This window comes from Labeo rohita, chromosome 11, assembly GCF_022985175.1.
Source record: "Labeo rohita strain BAU-BD-2019 chromosome 11, IGBB_LRoh.1.0, whole genome shotgun sequence".
Lineage (NCBI taxonomy): Eukaryota > Metazoa > Chordata > Actinopteri > Cypriniformes > Cyprinidae > Labeo > Labeo rohita.
The window spans coordinates 13,695,623-13,716,313 of record NC_066879.1 but is presented as its reverse complement, the minus strand read 5'-3'; the positions used below and the strand labels follow the sequence as shown (position 1 = coordinate 13,716,313).

General features: G+C 30.2%; 1 protein-coding gene across 1 annotated transcript in view; it reads left to right on the top strand.

The window, feature by feature from the left end:
• The window catches only part of gli2b (GLI family zinc finger 2b), a 108,757-nt gene that overhangs the window by 70,480 nt on the left and 17,586 nt on the right, over positions 1-20,691 (top strand). Inside the window, exons 4-8 of the mRNA XM_051123211.1 lie at positions 5,341-5,537; positions 9,486-9,671; positions 16,537-16,738; positions 16,817-17,003; positions 17,359-17,469. Of these exons, the coding sequence (XP_050979168.1) occupies positions 5,341-5,537; positions 9,486-9,671; positions 16,537-16,738; positions 16,817-17,003; positions 17,359-17,469 (883 nt within the window). The remainder of the gene's footprint in view (positions 1-5,340; positions 5,538-9,485; positions 9,672-16,536; positions 16,739-16,816; positions 17,004-17,358; positions 17,470-20,691) is intronic.

Sequence of the window (20,691 nt, the reverse complement as noted above, 5' to 3'; positions counted from 1 at the left end):
AATCGTTTCAATTAAAATAAAATAAAAATATAAGACATAAAATATTTCTAAAATGAGTAACACAATTTTTATTGCAATTTATCAATTGTATATTTTTATTAATTTAAAAAACTAAATCATTTTTAAATAATTTCAAAACATTACATTAAAACTATTTAAACAAAAAAACAGTATTTCAAAATAGAAAATTAAATATATAGCGAATAATTTCATAAATTAAAATAACATTTAAAATGTATTATAGTAATATTTTTTTAAAATAATGTGATTAATTAAAAATAATTTCAAAGCATTACATTTAAAACTATTTAAACAGTATTTCAAAGCAGAAAATTATATATATATATATATATATATAAATTAAAATGCTAACATTTAAAATATATTATAGTAATATTTAAAAAAAAAATTGTGATTAATTAAAAATAACGTAAAATGAAATGATTTAAAAACATTACATTTAGAACAATATTTAAGCAATTAAAACATTAATGTTTAAAAATTTGTATTCTCTATTTTAAAAATTAAATATAAAAAAAATAAAAATGTTATATATATTTATATGGTGAGAATTATTATTAAAAAAAGATAATAAATTATATAATACCATTTAAATGACAAAATTGTAAATATATTAATTAAAAGTAATATTTAAAAACACTATGTATATATATATATATATATATATATATATATATTATAATTGTTCAGAATAATTAAGTCTTAAAAAATTCAGTTACATTTTTTTTTTATAAATTAAGATAATTAAATAGCTTATTATCATAAAGTATACACAAAAATGTGTGTATAAAACTAGAAATTATTTATTAAAAATTATTTATTAAATGCAAAAAGAAAACAATGTAAATACATAAGTTAAATAAATAAATAAATACAATTTAAATTATATTAAAATAATATTAAAACGTTTATATTTTTCATTATATATTTCTTATTATTCTAAAAATGTATAATAAACTGTATAATATATATATATATATAAATTTTTATGCAAGCTCTATTTGCTCCTTTCACAGTTATTTACATGAGTGACTGAGCTCATTCCCTGTATAGTGAAGTGTATCTCTGTATTTGAGGTTGAGTGAGTGATTTGAGGCGTGTTGAGGCGCTCTGAGTGGCCCGTCGGATCCGGCTGCGTTCGGAGCCTCAGGACACCGAGATTTCCTGGATTCTGGCTCCGACCGTCCATCAGCCCCGCTGCATTCTGGGAGCCTTAAGCCCCGTCTCTCTGTAGGAGGGTCGAGGTGTGAAAGAGGCGGCTCGCGAGGTCCCGCGATCCCCCGGTGCAGAGCGGGCGAGGTTTCGGCGCCCGTCTTTGTTGTTCTTGCTCTGAAAATGAGAATCCCTCCACAGGCAAAGCGTTAAATCTGAATATTACATTACTTATTTAAGCGCCGCCCGAGTTCTGTGTCTTTTGTTTCAAACGCACGTGTTTTACATGCAGTGCATGAGAGACGGGCCACTATTAAGTATGCATGTGTCTCATATACATACATGCTCACTCTTGTCTGTTTTTCAGCTTTATGTTGAGATTTTCTATTATGTTGTTTTATTTGTTTCTCATGTTTAGCTGTTGTTTTGAATTTCATGGCATTAATCAGATACTGCCTGCGGAGCCATTTAATAAAGTTTAATTATCTTAGATAAGAAAAAATGCATGAAACTGCCGTTTTGAACTAGACACCAGATTTTGTCATTAATTTGATTAATTTGGGTTTGTTGATTTGTTCTAAGGAACTTTAGGAGAAAAATCTCATCCTTTATAAACCAAATGCAGTTTTTGTGATCATTTAAAAACAGACGTATATATAATAATAATATTTTATTATTATTATTATTATTAATATTCAAGCTTTCAAGCATATTCAGAATTTTTATTTTGAATTTTTCAAGTGATTCAATTAAAATTAAATACAAATTTGAAATTAAAATATTTCATAAAATATACATTTTAGGGAAAAAAATCTGATCATCTAAAAACCAAATTAAATTTTTCAAATTTTTAAGGTTTTAAATATATTCAATTTTTATTTATTTTTTCAAGTGTTTCAATTAAAATAAAATAAAACATTGCAATTAAAATATTTCATAAAATGTACATTTTGTGAGAAAAATCTGATCATCTAAAAACTTTTTCCCCCCCAAATTTTTAATGTTTCAAGCATATTAAATTTTTTAGGTGTTTTAATTAAAATAAAATTAAATAAAAAAAATTAAATTACAATTTAAATTAAAATATTTCATAAAATGTACATTTTAGGAGAAAAATCTGATCATCTAAAAACTTTTTTCCCCCAAATTTTCAATGTTTCAAGCATATTCAATTTTTAAGTTAATTTGTAGGTGTTTTAATTTAAATAAAATAAAAATGTAAAAATTATAATGTCTCATAAAATGTACATTTTAGGAAAAAAATCGGATCTAAAAAAATTAATTTTTAAGTGTTTCAGTAAAAAAAAATAGCTATTAAAATATTTCTAAAATAGGGGGAAAAAACTAAAAAAGAAAAAAAAATCTAAACTTGTCCAACGTAAATATTTCAAATGTTTGAATCAAAATAAAATGAAAATAGCTATTAAAATATTTCCAAAATGTGTTACATTAATTTTTATAATACTTTTTTTTTTGCAATTTACATTGTAAAAGTATTATATTTTTATTCATTTACTACTAAAATTATTTCAAACTTAAAACAAAATATTTTTTTTTTGTTTTGTAAGTTGTTAATTACATCTTTTATTTAATTTTTACTATTTAAAAATGTTGTAAGAGCATGAAACAAAATATGCAGTTTTTTTTGGAGTTTTTATTTAGGTTTAATAAACCTTTTTAAGTATAAGTTAAATTTTATTATATAATAGAATTTTTTACATTAAAAATAATACTTCAAGAGCATAAAAATATGCTTATATTTGCTTGTTTTTGTGGAACATTTTCATTATAATAAACGTTTTAAATTATATTTTTAGAGTATATTTTATTATATAATTTATTACTTTTTACAATAAAAATACTTTAAGAGCATAAAACGAAATATGCTTGTTTGTTTTCTTGGAATTTTTTTATTATAGTACACAACTTTTATTATATTACATTTATTTCTAACAATTTAATTTGAAAAAAATATTATAAATATAGAAAATCATTCGTAGAATAGCCTTTCTTGCCATATATATATATATATATATTTATTATTTTTTTTTTTTTAAAGTAATGTTTTTTAATGTCATCATCATCATCCTCAAACATGTGGCATGTGGTTGAAATTGAGCGTGACATTTCAACAGAACGTTTGTCCCACCGCTTTATTGTCCCGTCTGGGAATCATCAGAAATCATCAAGAGCTTAAAGCGCAGAGCGTCTGACGAATAAAACAAGAAAAATGATCCTGAACTCCAGCTCTTGAAGGAGGGATGGAAGAGAAGCGAAATGAAATGAAAGGGCGTCCGTGGATTGCGAGCGTCTGGATTGCGTTAGAGAGTTTGGCGTTTTTCCCATCACACCTCAGACGAGTCCAGCGCCAAACCTCAGGAATATTAGTTATGGCAAACTGTGTCAAACACTGAATAATGTGATCAGCGTGTGTGAAGTGTTTTCAGACTGATGTGTGACAGAGACAAACAAACCCACTGAAAGATCTGCTGAGTGAATACGGTTCATGAAAACACATAGAAATGATCTCAGAGCTTCACGCGTCTCCAACTTTAGAGCTCAAATAAAACTGGAATTGAGATTTGAAAAGCTTTAGAAGCCTTATGAAGTTTAACTTTTAAAAATGAAGAAATTTAAACAACCATATATATCTGTCGTAATTTTATAGTTATATTATAAATTAAAATTATTAGTAGTGTTAGTATTAGTTTTCTTAAATATTCATTTGATTTAATTTTATATATATTTTTGTATTTTACTGTGAAATATTATTATATAATAATATTTAGGAATTTTATTTCTTGCTTTTATTTTGAAATGTTGTATTTTTATCAAGTAATTATTATCTAATTGCATTTTTTTCATGCTCAATTTTTAATTGCAATTGAAATTTAAATTGATTTAAAAAATTAAAATGTTTTACTGTTTTTATGTTTTTTGACTTTTAAAAATTAAGAAAAATCTGGTCCAAATGTTTCAATTTTCAGGGTTTAAAGCATATTACATTTTTTTTAATTAAAGTTTTCAAGTGTTTCAATTAAAATAAAATAAAAATGTGAAATTAAAATATTTCATATAATGCTAATTTTAAGAGAAAAATCTGATCATCTAAAAACTTTTTTTATATATAGTTTTTTATAGTTATTTATTTTTTTGAGAGTTTCAATAAAAATGAAATAGAAATTTGCAATTAAAATGTATATTTTAGGAGAAAAACCTGATCATCTAAAAAAATAATTTACTTTTCTAGTGTCTTAATTAAAAAAAAAAAAAACTTAAAATATTTCTAAAATGTTAATTTTAGGAACAAACCTGATCCTTACTTTGAATTTTTTTCTATTTTTATCAAGTAATAATTATCTAATTATTATCTAATTGCATTTTTTTTTCAGACTCAATTTTTAATTGCAATTTTTCTGATAAAAATTGTGATTACAATTAAAAGTTTGTTTAGTTTTTTATTTTTATTTTTGTTTTACTGTGAAATATTAATATATTATAATATTTAGGAATTTTATTTTTTGCTTTTATTTTGAATTTGTTCTATTTTTATCAAGTAATTATTATCTAATTGCAATTTTTGTTCTCTGGCTTTTTAATTGCAATTAAAATCTAACTGCATTTTTCTGATAAAAACTGTGATTACAATTTAAATTTTTAAAATTTAAAAAATCTGGTCTGAATTAAATTTTTCAAGTGTTTCAATAAAAAAAATAATAAAATAAAATTTTAATTATTAAAATATATCAAAATTGTGTAACATTAATTTTCTTTGCAATTTCACTTGGTATTTTATGTGATTATTTGTTATTCAATTGATTTTTTTATTTTACTGTGAAATATTAATATATTGTAATATTTAGGAATCTAATTTTTTTTTTTGTCTAATTGCAATTTTTTTTCTCAGATTCAATTTTTAATTGCAATTAAAATCTATTTGCAGTTTTTCTGATACAAACTGTGATTACAATTTAAATTTTTAAAATGTAAAAATGAAGGAAAACCTGGTCTGACTTAAATTTCTCAAGTGTTTCAATTAAAATAAAATAATTCAAATTTGTGTAACATTTATTTTCATTGCAGTTTCAGTTTGTTTGGGTTGTGATTATGTGTTAAAATTGCTGTTGCTGATCTCTTTGAAAGCATAAGGTGTGTTTTTGTCTCCAGTCCTGCAGGTTTAGCGGGCAGTCCGGTGATTTCTGACATCTCTCTGATCCGTCTGTCTCCGGGAGCCGCCGGCGAGTCCAGCTTCCTCCCGCCGCACTCCTACGTCTCGCCGCACGTGGAGCATTACCTTCGCTCGGCGCACGGCAGCCCGACGCTCTCCATGATCTCAGCGGCGCGAGGATTGAGTCCAGCCGACGGTCAGTCGAACTCCAACACAGCTCTCAACGTGCATGACACTTTTGAGCAGTTTATTATTTTTCCTAAATATTTGATTTTTATAGTGAAGTATTACTATATTATAATATTTAGTAATACTTATTATTTAGTAATAAATAATAAAACAATACAAATGAATAAATATACATATTTTTTATAATTGTGATTTTTCTGCTAAAAAATTCTGATTACAATTTATAATTTTAAGAGAAAAATCAAGTTCTCTAAAAAAAAATCTAGTCTTGTCTAAATTAATTTTTTCATGTGCTTTAATTAAAATAAAATAAAAACGTTTTTACATTTTTCGAAAATGTGTAACATTCATTTTAATGCATTTTTTTTAACTTATTGTATTTTAATGCATTAACAGCTAATTTAAATGACTACAGTGGATTTACCCTTTTAATAGTTTTTTATTTCTTCATTTGCAAATTATTTTTGACTTTTAACTTTATTATACATTTTTTTATTTATTATTAACTATATTTTTTATTTTTCAAAATTAATTTGTCACTCTACGCATAATTTTAAATGACTACAGTTGATTTACCCATTTATTTTTACAGTAAAAATGACTGTATTATAATATTTAGTAAAATGTATTATTTTGTTTATATTTAGTCATTTTTATTTAGTAATTAAAAAATTAATAAATAAATAATACAAAAAAATAATAAATATGGATTTTTTTTTAGAATTATAATTTTTTTCTGGTAAAAATTCTATTACAATTTAAAATTTAACAATTTAAAAAAAATCTAATCTTGTCTAAATTCAAATTTTCAAGTGTTTTAATTAAAATAAAAATTTAAAAAGTTTTAAAATAGTTCTAAAATGTGTAACATTCATTTTTATTGCAATTTTTTAACTTTTAACTTATTTTTATCCATTAACAGCAAATTTAAATGACAGTGGATGACTACAGTTGATATACCCATTTTATTTTATTTTTACATTGAAATAGTACTATATTATAATATTTAGTAATATTTATTATTTTGTATTTATTTAGTATTTTTTATATTTTTATTAAGTAATAAAAAATAATAAATAATAAAAAATAAATATATGTTTTATGATTGTGATTTTCTGATAAAAATTCAGATTTTTAAGTGTTTTCATTTTTCCTCTTTAAGCTTCAATTTGTCACTACTCAAAATGATTTTCCCTTTTAATAATTTTTATTTCTTCTTTTCTGTTTATTTCTTTATTCGCAAATTATTTCTAACTTCATTATTAATGTTATTATTTATTTTATTATTATAATAATTATTATTATTATTATAAACTTTTAACTTTACGCTCAACTCATAATTTTAAATAACTAAAATGAAGTTTTTCCTTCATTTCGAATTTTTATTTCTATATTTGCAAAGTCAAAGCAGTATACGCTGCTATTTAGGAAAAAACAGTAAAGACATTTATAATGTTATAAAAGATTTCTATTTGACAGTTTCCACAAAAATATTGTGCAGCACAGCTATTTTCAACACTGAAAATAATCTGAAATTTGTTGAGCAGCAAATCAGCATATTAGAATGATTTCTGAAGGATCATGTGACACTGAAGACGAGTAACGATGCTGAAAATTCAGCTTTGATCACAGAAATAAATTATATATTAACAAAGATTCACACAGTTGAACAGTTTTTTAAATAGCAATAATATTTCACATTTTTTACAGTATTTTTAGCAAATAAACACAGCCTCGGTGAGCAGAAGAGACATGAAATCTGTCTTACCGACCCCAAACTGGTGGTCTGTTCTGTGGTTCGTCTGAACCAGATCAGCGTTATTCGAGCCTCAGCAGAGACTTTGCAAATTCAGCGTTTCAAAACGCCACATCTAATGATTGTAATTTTGAGCGCCGCTCTTCTATATTTCACCGTATCTATTCGGGTTTGGAATCGTCCAACACGTGAAAGTTTCCCGTCCTGCCGTTTCGCCCTTCGAGGGACGTTCTGGAAATGAACACGAGACCAAATTCCCCGATTCCGTCGACAGGCCTCTCCTCAGAGCTGAATTACAATTACAGGCCTTTGGCGAGCCGACGGAGTGACATATAAATCACGCTTCACAGTCTGTCAGCCGTAATGTGTTTGCACCTTTAAACTTAAATAAGCAGCGCGCAGGAGATCCCGACAGCGATAAAGACATAAAAGAGCCACGAGAAAGAGAAATGGGGCTATTTGAGCCCGAGCGAGTGCGGATGGGTAGACGCGGCCTTGAACGCTTTCCAGACGCATCTGACCCGCTTTTGGCCCGAGTTTGATTTTCAAGTCAGAACGTATAGAAACGAAAGCCTTTGGAAGAAAACCCGAGACGCTTTCTGATTGTGTTCACTGGCTGATGTTATTTCTGTAGTGAAGGAGAGATGGGAATTGCACGTTTGCAATGCATTGACCAGCATTTGCATGCTTGCATGTGCCGTATTTCTGTCTTAAAGGCTTGTAATTTGTTCTTGAGCATTAAACATGTTCAACTCTCAACGTCTCTGATTGCTGCTGACACTTTTATAAGACGTTTAGTAGGTGCAGATGTCAACATGTTCTTACTGTAGGTCTGCTGACCTCACGTCTGTGAGTTTGTAAAGCTTCACTTGTAATGCTAGTTCATGTTTTTTGAGACGTAATTTACTTTTCAGGATCATTTTTCACCATGTATTTACAAGGCTGTTTTTCTACTGCACCTTTAAGACTGGATGATTGTATGCAAAATACTACTAATAACAAATTATATATTGGTCATTGAGATACTGTTATTTTTATTAATTTGTTTTTTTATTATATTAGCTTTTAGAATTGTAATTTAATTTATTTTTTTAATGTATTTTCTGCTTTCTTCTTATTATTAATGTATTAGTAATTTTGTTTTTTGTTTGTTTTGTTTGTATTTCTATATTTTCTGCTTTTATGTTATTTTTAAAGTTTTAGTAATTTTTTTTACTTTTTTGTTTTTTTGTCATTGAGATACGGTTATTTTTATTAATTCATTTTATATTATATTAGTTTTTAGAATTTAAATTATTTTTTATTTAGAATTTAATCATTTATATTTCTGTATTGTCTGCTTTCATGTCATTTTTAATTAATAATTTAGTCAATTACTTTGTATTTATTTATTTTTACTTTTTCGTGTTTTTTAGTCATTGAGATACTGTTATTTTATTAATTAGTTTTTTATTATATTAGTTTTTAGAATTTAAAATTATTTTTAATTTATAATTGTAAAATTTATATTTTTATATTTTCTGCTTTCACATTATTTTTAAAGTTTTAGTAATTTAGTTTTTTTTTAGTCATTGAGATACTGTTATTTTTTTATTAATTAGTATTTTTAATTTAAATTTAATTTATTTTTATTTATAATTTTATAATTTATATTTCTATATTTTCTGCTTTCACATTATTTTTAAAGTTTTAGTATTTTTTTATTTGTATTTATTTATTTATTTTTTTACTTTTCTGTTTAGTTTTTTAAACATCTATATAGTTTTATTATTTTTCATTTTTCATTTCAATTGTTTTTGTTTAGTTATTATGGAATATAATATTATGGGAATTTTAGTTAATCAGTAAATATAGTACTAAATATACTAAATATAGTACTAAAATTACTAAAACTAAAACCATAAATTAAAGCTGTTATTAATTAATATTAATATTAATGAACTGATATACATTTTAATTATTTAAAAAAACTAATAATAAAAATGACAACAGCACATAATACATTTACTAAAACTAAAAATATAAAAACGAAAGCTGTTCTGAAAGCAGTTTCTGAATGCTAAGGAGGTGTTGCAGTGCAAATGTGGGCGGGTCATATGTTAATGAGCTCATAGTTCTGATTATCCTGCATATTTAGTCCTGTTGTGATAAATACATTCCTCTTTAACTCTCTCCTCTCTCTCTCTGTGCTCATGGCAGTGGCTCACGAGCACCTGAAGGAGCGAGGTTTGTTCGGTCTGCCTCCTCCGCCTCCCGGCGCGACCCCGGCGGACTATTACCACCTGATGACGGGCCACAGGAACCCCTACGGAGAGCTGCTGATGCAGGGGGCCGGAGCCGCCGCGGCCGCCGCTCACCTGCCCGAATACTTCACACCGGTGGACGGTGAGTTACAGAGACACGCAGACACGTGTCCGTCTGTATGACTGTGCTAAAATGCATGAGATTTGTTGTCCTCTGAGAATCCATGTTTGTTTCCTGGACTATACTTAAGTGTGACTTCAAAGGAGTTTTTAAACACACACTTCTCTTAGATTTGTACACTAGCAGACAGTTAAATAAATAAACTCTCGTGTTCAGTATCCGCTCGCAGCTGACGCTCTCCAAACACTGGCTGGATGCTTTATATATTATTTCTCCTCTTGAAGGAAGCTTTCTGTCATCCAGCACGTCCTATGACCTTAAAAAGGGAATGTTTTTTATTTTTACATTTTCTGTTTTCGTTTAAATTAAAATTTTGGTAATTTTGTCATTTTTACTATTTTTTTAATGTAACTATATATTAATTTTTATTTCAAGTTTAGTTTTAGTTATTTTAGTTTTTTAAGCTTAAATAGAATTTAAAATAGTACTAGTACTGTTATAGTTTTTATTATTATTTTGAATTTGTTTTTGTTTTTATATTTAGTTCTTATTTTAATTTTAGTTAAAGTTTTATTCATTCTGTTGAGATTTTGTCATTGTATTTATTTTTTTATGAATCTATATAGTTTTTAGTCATTTTAATGTCAATTTTAGTTTTAGTTATTTTAGTTTTTTAAGCCTAAATAGAACTAAAAATTATACTAGTATTGTTAGTTTTTGTTTTATTTTATTTTAAATGTTTATATTTTCTGTTCTCATTTTAATTTTAGTTAGTTTGTCATTTTGTTGTGTTTTTGTTATTTTTAAAAATATATTTATATCTATTTTTATTCACTTTTATTTATTTTATTTTAATTTTTAATTTTTATTAATTTTAGTTAAAGCTTTAGTCATTTTGTTGTTTTCTCATTTTTATTTTTATTTTTTATATATTATATATTATTTATTTTATTATATTATATATATTATATATTTAAATAAGATAAGTAACTAAATAAGAAATGTTGCATTGGCAAATAGCTGAAATTAAATACATTTTTTTGTATATTTTATTTTACTTTAGCTGAAGTTTTTTTTTTTTTTCTTTTCTGGTTTAGTTTTAGTTAGAACATGCAGATTCTTGTGGAAAAAAATAATGGAGTGGCCTAAATTATCCATAACTGCTCGTTTAGTAAAACAAGCTGTGAAGTTCGAGATGAAGCTGTAAAAATTGAAAATATTGTGTATTTTGCCTTGACAGGGCATTTTAGTTGCTTGCTTGATTTCTGTTTATGTACATTTGACTGGATCGCCCGCCCACTTTGACTCCCCATTGGTCCAAAATCTGGCTTCTCATTAAAAATTAAGCATTAAATATGATCAGATTGGCTGTTGTTACGCCGTGTTATGCAGCAGTTTCATGTTCGGTGTTAATGGACAGATTCCTCACCATGTCACGCCTGGTAAGTCAGAGGTATTAAAAAAAAGCATTTGTGAAGCTCTCATAATTATTGATTTATTGCTTTTGGAATTTCTGAGGATCTGAATCAGAGTTGCTGAAGCGTCACATTATTAACAGGTGGATTATGTTGCGTTTATTTAACTGTCTCTTCTATACAGTATTTAACACAGTTTTTTTTTTTGCTGTTCTGTGTATCAGTCAGAGTAGAAATACCATGACGGGCCGCTGTGACTAATATTCCTCAGGGAGACAGAGGTGTTATTTCAAACAAACACACGCTGATATACAGTCGGTCTCTGACTCTCTAGAACAAACATTTGTCTCCTTCAAACAATCCGAGTTGAAAAACAAACACTCTCGCTCTGCTCTGACTCTTTAGCGTGACGTCCGGGCGTGTGTGCGCGCAGATCTCAGGCTTTGCTGAAGCAACATGAATGAATAGCTCATTTAGCTGTGCTAACTCCGTCTGGCTTTGATCTGCCTCCCGTCCGGAGCCGCTGATGATTCCCGACAGCTTTTACACAGATGTGTTTGGACGCTGATGGTGGAGCATGTCCCGCTCTTTGACGGGAAACAGCGTGAGTCAGTTACAAAGACAGATAGAAAGAGAATGAGAGATATGATAAGTCAAGCAAAGCCAGTTAGAAGGTTGTAAAGGCAACTTTGGAGTTTAAAAACACCACATTCTCCTTGGTTATATGCCGTTTAGTCACGATTATCCTAAAGCGCCCAGAGGTGCATTAACTGCCAGAGTTACTGTAAGCATCAAACATACTAGCAGCAATCATTAGATCCAAGCAGATTAGAAAAGTGGAGGACATTACCACATTTGGCAAAATTTAACATCCTATGGATATTGCGTATACAGTTGTTTTTGAGATTTTTCCAGTTATAGCGCCACCTATTGGTCGAAATTGCTCAAATTTGGTGTGTGATCTGATATTGACTTGGTGTGCATGCGTGCCAAATTTTGTGATGTTCGGACATTGTCACATCCAAAAACCCGCTTTTGTTCGTATGAATGTAGTTACATGCAAACACTTGATAAATGGTATCCGAATACAATTACACGGCTTGGTGCATGGTATCAAAATGCAATTATATGGCTTACTACATACTCAAATGTGTGTAGTATGTATCTGAATGCAGATCTGTCGTCTGAGACAGAATGAGAGATACGATGAGTCAAGCAAAGTTTAAAAACACCTAATTTTCCATGGTTATATGTGGTTTAGACACGATTAACCAAAAATACCCAAAGGTGCATTAACTGTATAAACAATGGAGCAGCCAGAGTTGGTGTAACCAACAAAAAGATTGCATTTAGCAGAAATAAGTCCAGACAGATTAGAAAAGTGGAGAACATTATCATAATTGGCAAAATTTTGCATTAAGTCCATGGATGTTGTGGATACAGTTTACACTTGTGAGGTTTTTTTTCCAGCTATAGCATCAACTATTGGTGGAAATTGCTCATATTTGGTGTGCCACCTCAAATTGTCCTGGTGTGTATATGTGCCATTTTTTGTAAAGTTTGGACATTGTCACATTCAAAAACTTTTGTTCATATGAATTTAGCTACATGCAAACACTCGCCGCAAGGCATCAGAATGCAGTTATACAGTTTACTACACACTCAAACTTGTGTAATATGTATATTGCGGATACAGTGTTTTTTTGGGGGGTAAACTCGATTGCACTTACAGTATTGAGATTTGTTTCTGTTATAGCACCACCTATTGGTGGAAATTTCTCAAATTTGGTGTGCAATCTTATATTGTTCTAATGTGCATGTGTGCCAAATTTTGTGAGGTTCGGATATTGTCACCTTCAAAAACTTGCATTTGTTTATGAATTTAGCTACATGTGAAAACTTGGTGCATGGTATCAAAATGCAATTCTATGACTTATTACATACTCAAATGTGCATTTTATGTATCTAAACGCAAATCTGTCCTCTATGGGGTGGCAAGATCGCATTAATAAATTCATTTTTGCTAAGGTGAGGTGATTTTGGGGTAAACTTAATGACAGTTAATCACATTTTTTTAAGATATAGTGCCACCTATTGGTGGAAATTGCTCAAATTTGGTGTGCAATCTCATATTGTCCTGATGTGCATGTGTGTCAAATTTAGTAAAGTTTGGACATTATCACGTCCAAAAACATGTATTTGTTCATATGAATTTAGCTATATGCAAAAGCTTAGTGCATGGTATAAAAATGCAACTCTATGGCTTACTACATACTTAAATGTGTGTAGTATGAGTCAAAAAGCAGATCTGTCCTCTATGGGGTGACAAGATCACATTAATAAATTAATTTTCTTTGAGGTGAGATGATTTTGTGATAAACTTGATGGCAGTTACAGTTGTTTTTAAGTTATAGCGCCACCTATTGGTGGAAATTGCTCAAATTTGGTGCGTAATCACACTTCGTCCTTGTGTGCATGTGTGTTAAATTTTGTGAAGTTTGGAAACTGTCAATTCCAAAAACTCACATTTGTTCATACAAATTTAGCTACATGCAAACTCTTGGTAAATCTATGGCTTACTACATGCTCAAATGTGTGTAGTATGTATCTAAAAGCATATCTGTTCTCTATGGGGTGCGAGATCACATTAATATATTCATTTCCGCTGAGGTGAAGGTGTAACGGAGACAAATGTCGCTGCCATCGCTGAGCGCTCCCGACCCGTTTGGCCATTAAGACCATGCAAATTCCACCAGAACGCGTCCAAATCTGCATTCGGTCACAGATCAGTAGCTCCAAAAGACTCCAGTAAGACATTGACATTGTGAGTTTTATGTTTGCTTTTCTTGGTCTTTTGTATTTTTAGCGTCCGTTCTCTCTGGATTTGGGTCCTGAGGCGGCTCTTAGCGCTAAAGATGTGTTGGGAGCTCCGACCGATGCCTGAACATGACAGCAAACCATTAGCTCATGCTAAGAGTAATGACCCTCGCGGCAACAAAGCTGAGGGATTATTTATTAGCGCTGCGGTCTGCGGGGAACCAGTCCACGCACACACAAAGAAATGATTTGTGTAATCCTGCTTGTGTTGGCATTGCACGTGATGAAATCATTATGGACGTCCGGTTGCCAGAGTCTCTGAATACGACCTCTAATTTCACACACACACGGTGTAATGCTTTGCACCTGTTGAGTTCGCTGCAGTTGTTTCAGTAATTCTCCACTGAAATAGCAAACAGATCAGTCTGAAACATACTCTACACAAGTTAGCATTATAGCCACCTGAATAATCAGACGTCCGGTTTAACGGCGCAGACATTTGATGATAACTTTATCTTTCAGAAAGCGTTTTGAATCCCAGTTGATGTTCCCAAGACGATCGCAAGCCGTAAACACACAAACACGCACTTATTATTCACACACATTCCTGTTTGAGCCAGAATTGGTTCTGTAAATTACCCTCATTAAACAAAGTCAAGTCTGCAATAGTTTGATTGTTATCTGGGTAATTACGGTAATTTATTGGGAAGGATTAATTATCCCAAATCAAATCAAAATGAGGTCATGCTGAGTTCGAGATGGAGACGATTAAGACAGTTCACCTAACCGCTTTGTTTTTTTCACTAATCCTGTTCAGCCTTAACAACTAGCCGCTTTAAATGCAATTTTAAAATACTTTTTTTATCGACAAGTTTGCCAGTGCATATTTAAATTTTAAAATTAAAATATTAAAAATAATATTTTATTGTTAACAAATATTTTTTGTGTTTTTAGTGTTTTTGACTAAAATATTTTAATATTTCATTTTTAAGATAATTTTTTATTATTTAATTTTTTTTAAATATTTTATTATCTATTATAATATATTTATTTATTAAAATATTTATAAAATATATTATATCTAATTTAAAAAAAATATTTGATTTTATTATCAGGCATTAATTAACTTCAGGTGCATTTGTTTTGTACAGATACAAAAAAATGATTTGCAAAGAAACAGATACTATCTCTGGACTGATGCCATTTAGTTTTTTTCACAAAGTTTGTTAAGACATCTTCACTGTGTAATATTGGAGTGACGCCAGTTTCCCAGTGCAGTTGTGTTATCTGCGTACAGTATATTTTGTTTTGCGTGGGCTTGAGCACTTATTGATGGGGTCCGGCTCTTTCCTGCGGAGCCGTGAGTCGCAGAGGGTGTGTGAGAGCATCAATCATGTAGTCGTGCTCCACACACACACACATAAACACACGGCTCCTGAAATAGCTCAACAAAATTGGGGGGAAACTGGAAATGACATGCTGAGATTCTCCTGAGCGAGAGAAAGAAAATCAAACAGAAGTATTGATCACTGATCAGATGGTAAACTGGTGTTTATGTTAGCTGTTTTATGACTGGCAGCTCTAATTCATCACATTCTCAACATCAAATCAAACATAATTACCGACTGAATTAAAAAAAAAGCAACAAAAAATATAATTTTCATTAATGAATTTTTACACAATAAACTTAAAGTAAAATCAGTTTTGACACAATATTAGCAAAGCATAAGTAACTGTAGGGTTCTTTAATTGATACATAATTATAAATAATTTAAATACATTTTTATTTGTAAGTAATATTTTATTTAAAATGATATTTTAACTTTTTATTTTTAAAAAAACATTTATAAAATTGTAGTTTATATAAAGTATTTTTAACAGTTTTTATTGATTAGTTGATTTTGATTGGATTTTAAATCCTGATTAATTTACATTGATGAATTGCATAATTAACATTTATTAAGAAAGTACAATTTTATATAATTTTGTTACACAATATTACCAAAGTAACTGTAAAAGCACTTAAATTATTAAAAACAATTTAATAATATTTTTAATACTTTTTAAATTGTAAAAATTTATTTTTAGATATTGTAAAAAAAATATATTTTATTTAAAATAATATTTTAAAATAATATTATAACGTTTTATTTCATATAAAATAATATTTCAAATATTTTTGTATTGATTGGTTGATACTGATTGGAATTGGAATCCTGATCAATTTGCATTGATGAATTGCACAAAATTTATTAAGAAAGTAAAGTACATTTTGATTTCATTTTTTAACACACAGTATTACGAAAGTACCAAACTGTTGGGGCACTTTAATTAATATATTAAATATTATTTAATAATATTTTTAATACACTTTGCAAATAATACTTTTATTACACTTTTTATTTGTAAAGTAAAATAATTAATAATTATTTTTAAATATTCTAAAAAATAAATATTTTACTGAAAATAATATTTTTAAAATTCTTTTTTAATTAAAAAAAAATATTTGAAATAAAACAACTATTTTAACTATTTGATTGGTTGGTTTCAAATCCTGATGGATAAAAATATATTTGAAATATTTTGCATTGATGCATTGCACAATAAGCATTAATTAAGAAAGTTAAATGATTTTTCCTCCCATGTCTCGACAGTGTCACGGTTTCCCAGTCCTCGTCTGACGCCGCGCCTGAGTCGTAAGCGAGCCCTGTCCATCTCTCCGCTCTCAGACGCCAGTATCGACCTGCAGACCATGATCCGCACCTCACCCAACTCTCTGGTGGCCTACATCAACAACTCGCGCTCCAGCTCGGCCGCCAGCAGCTCCTACGGGCACCTGTCCGTCGGAGGCCTCAGGTACAGACAGGATCTAAACTGTTCATGTAGTTTTTTTTCACATACTGCACATGCTGATCTCCTGCTCTTGTTTTGCAGTCCATCGTTCCCGTTCCCACACTCCATTAATCCGGTGGCGTATCAGCAGCTGTTGTCCCAGCAGAGAGGCCTCAGTGCGTTCGGACACACGCCGCCGCTCATACAACCGTCGCCCACGTTCACCAGCAGACACCCGCTGAGCCTCTCCGCCCTGCAGACGCCCTCCGCCAACGACACCGAGACCAAGGTACCACAATAAATAAAAATTATTAAATTAAATGAATAACTTCAGCCTGATTATTATAAGAGCAGACAGCTGACGCTACACACACATTACGAGTGCACATGTTGCTGGCGTCTGAGTTGATCAGAAGCAGGTTTCTCTGTGGTTGCGCTGCTGTCAAGTTCAGGCGAGCAGAACCACACAGCGTTTCCAAACCGCGCATTGACTCACTGTCAGCACTGTCAGCACTTCGGGTCGCGGCGAACGTCGCAGGAGGAGTTTTAGCTAAACGCCACTGCGTTCACATGTGCTCACAGTCCGCTGTTGCAGATGGTGGCGTCTCCAAACTGACCGTTTCTCTTCTTTCCTCCTTCTTTAGAACACAAATGGAGACTCTGCAGTCAGCAGCACAGTAAACCCCCTGAACAACAAGAGGTCAAAGGTCAAGACAGAGCTGGACGGGCCACGACCTGTGTCGCCTTGCTCTCCGGTAAGAATAAACTGCGGCTTTGTCACAAAAACTAGTGAGCTGACTTTGTCTACATCATTGAAGTCAACATCCTAATGAACTGGAACCTCATGGTCCACACACAAATATTGAGTAAATATAAAAATAAAAAAAACATTTTATACTATTATATCTATTATATTTTATTATATTTATATTTAATAATTATTTATTTTGTAATAATGTTTACAGGAGCTTTTATATTATATTTTAATAATAATATAAGGTAGAACGTATTATATTAAAATAAAATATTAATAAATTGATGTCATTAAAATATATTATATTACTGAAGCTTTAATATTACGATTTAATATTAATATAAAGTCAAATGTATTACAGTATATTAATATGTAATTCTAATAAATAAACTGTCATTAAAAAAAAAAAAAAAAAAAAAAAATATATATATATATATATGTATTACTGCTTATAATATTAAGCTTTAATATTACATTTTAATATTAATATAAAGTCAAATGTAGTGAATTATTATTATTATTATTATTATTATTATTATTATTATTATTGTAGTATTAAAAATTGTTTTAAAAGTAGTCAAAAAATTATAATTTCCATTTTAATTAGATATAACTATTTTATTATATATTAATAAATTGTATATTAATATTCACTCCAGATTGAATGTATTACATTTTAATATTAATATAAAGTGGATTAACGTGTTGTATTAATATAATAATATGACAAAAATTTAAATATATTTTATACAGTGAATATAAAAAATTTAATATATAATGTTACAATAATTAAGTATATTTATTAATATTAAAACAACATTAAAACATTGCTGTTTGTGTGTGTGTTGTATTTTAAAATCATTTAATATATTATTAATACAAAAATATTAAAACATTAATGTTTACATTATTTTATATAAAATTATTTAAAAATAATTTTATATATTTCATATTAATGTTAATTTTCATTTTAATTAGATTTATTTCTTCTTCTTATTATTATTTTTTTTATTGCCAATATTTTTAATTATTGACTAAAATACACTGAAAATCAGTGTACATTGCAGTGCATGTTGGGATTGCTTTCTCTGTCAGATACCCATGAGATGCTGCCATTTGAATCTGGCTTGAAATCATCTATGATCCCTTAAAATGCAGTCTTAGTAGGAAGCTCACTAGATTATGAAACACAAGATGGAAAACTTAAAGAAACAACAGGCGGCGAGTGGCCCGTGCGTCCTGTTATTCCGAAAAAACTGTGGATTTTTCTCTCGGAAACGCTCCGTACTGATCAATGACGGGCCAGGAGGCCCCCGGGAGCCGCCGGCGTCCCCTGACCCCCTTCTTCACACGCACCGCGCAAGAAAAACTCCAGCTGATAAGAGCTTTACATGCGTTGGCTCGCTCGCTCGCCGCGTTTCTCTGGCGGCCGTGTAAACTGTGCCAGAGCACTTCATTTTAATGAAATATTGGCCGGCCGTTATTGTCACCTGAGAGTTTTTTCCCCCTCTCTTTCTCTCTCTCTCTCTCTTGCGCGCGGCTCATCTTTTGACAAATCTGCGGCTGCTCTTGGCGGTGAGGCAGGTTGGTGCTTGATGCATGGGGAATAAGGCGGCTGGCGTCGTCTTGGGGCCAACAGAATTGATGAAGATAGCTCACGGGGCAGAGATAAACATGCTGCAGTCAGCACGCCGCGCGTGTTGCATCGCTACCCACAGCAGTGCAGCGGTCCGATCGCTCTTAACACCACACACGTGTCCCTACAAGCGCACAATTAATGTTTCGACTTCGTACTACGATTCCGGCCGAGTAAATAATATATCAGCATTCGGGGAGTGCTGATATAGAGCGCATTGGCACGTTTCGCATGCCGTTTGCTTGTCCAGTGGCCGCTAACATCATAAGACGTTAATATTTTTGTTGGTTTTAGGTCAAAAAAACTACATTCAGACTCTTTTGACATCAAATCAATATTTGCTTTTAATGTCAATCTGTTTTTTTGGGTGCTGACATGAACCCAAATTTTCGTTCCCAACCGAAATTCAATATCCGTCCACTGTTCAAGGTTGACGTCAAGCCAACGATGCATTTTGACATCAAAACAATTTTCATTTCCAACAAAATTCAATGTCTGTCTACTGCTGTAGGTTGATGTCAAGTCAAAATTGGGTTTTGACGTCAACACGATTTTCAATTCCAAAGAAAATTTTACATCTGTCCAATGATTTTTCGATTCCAACCAAAATTCAATGCTGTCCTCTCTTCGAGGTTGACGTCAAGCCAACAGTGTATTTTGACGTCAAAATAATTTTTGTTTCCAACCAAAGTTTAATGTCTGTCCAATGTTGTAGGATATAAATAATATATCATCGTTCACGGAGTGCTCATATCGAGCGCAACGGCACGTTTCACACATTGTTTGTTTGTCCAATGATCGCTAATGTCATAAGACGTTGATATTTGGTTGAAAATAAGATGACGTAAATATTTCTGTTGGTTTTAAGTCAAAAAACTACATTCAGAATTTTTTTATGTCGTCTCGTTTTTCATTTGCAAACAAAATTCAACATCTGTCCAGTGTTTTGGGTTTTGACATCAACCCAAATTTTCGTTCCCAACCAAAATTCAATATCTGTCCACGGTTCGAAGTTGACGTCAAGCCAACAATGCATTTTGACGTCAAAACAATTTTCATTTCCAACAAAATGTAATGTCTGTCCAATGCTGCAGGATGATGTCAACAATGCGTTTTGACGTCAAAACAGTTTTCGTTTCCAACAAAATTCAACGTCTGTCCAATGTTTTAGGATGTAAATAAATATATAAGTGTTCAGGGAGTGCTTATATCGAGCGCAACGGCACGTTTCGCACATTGTTTGTTTGTCCAATGATCGCTAATGTCATAAGACGTTGATATTTGGTTGAAAATAAGATGACGTAAATATTTCTGTTGGTTTTAAGTCAAAAAACTACATTCAGAATTTTTTGACGTCGTCTCGTTTTTCATTTGCAAACAAAATTCAACATCTGTCCAGTGTTTTGGGTTTTGACATCAACCCAAATTTTCGTTCCCAACCAAAATTCAATATCTGTCCACGGTTCGAAGTTGACGTCAAGCCAACAATGCATTTTGACGTCAAAACAATTTTCATTTCCAACAAAATGTAATGTCTGTCCAATGCTGCAGGATGATGTCAACAATGCGTTTTGACGTCAAAACAGT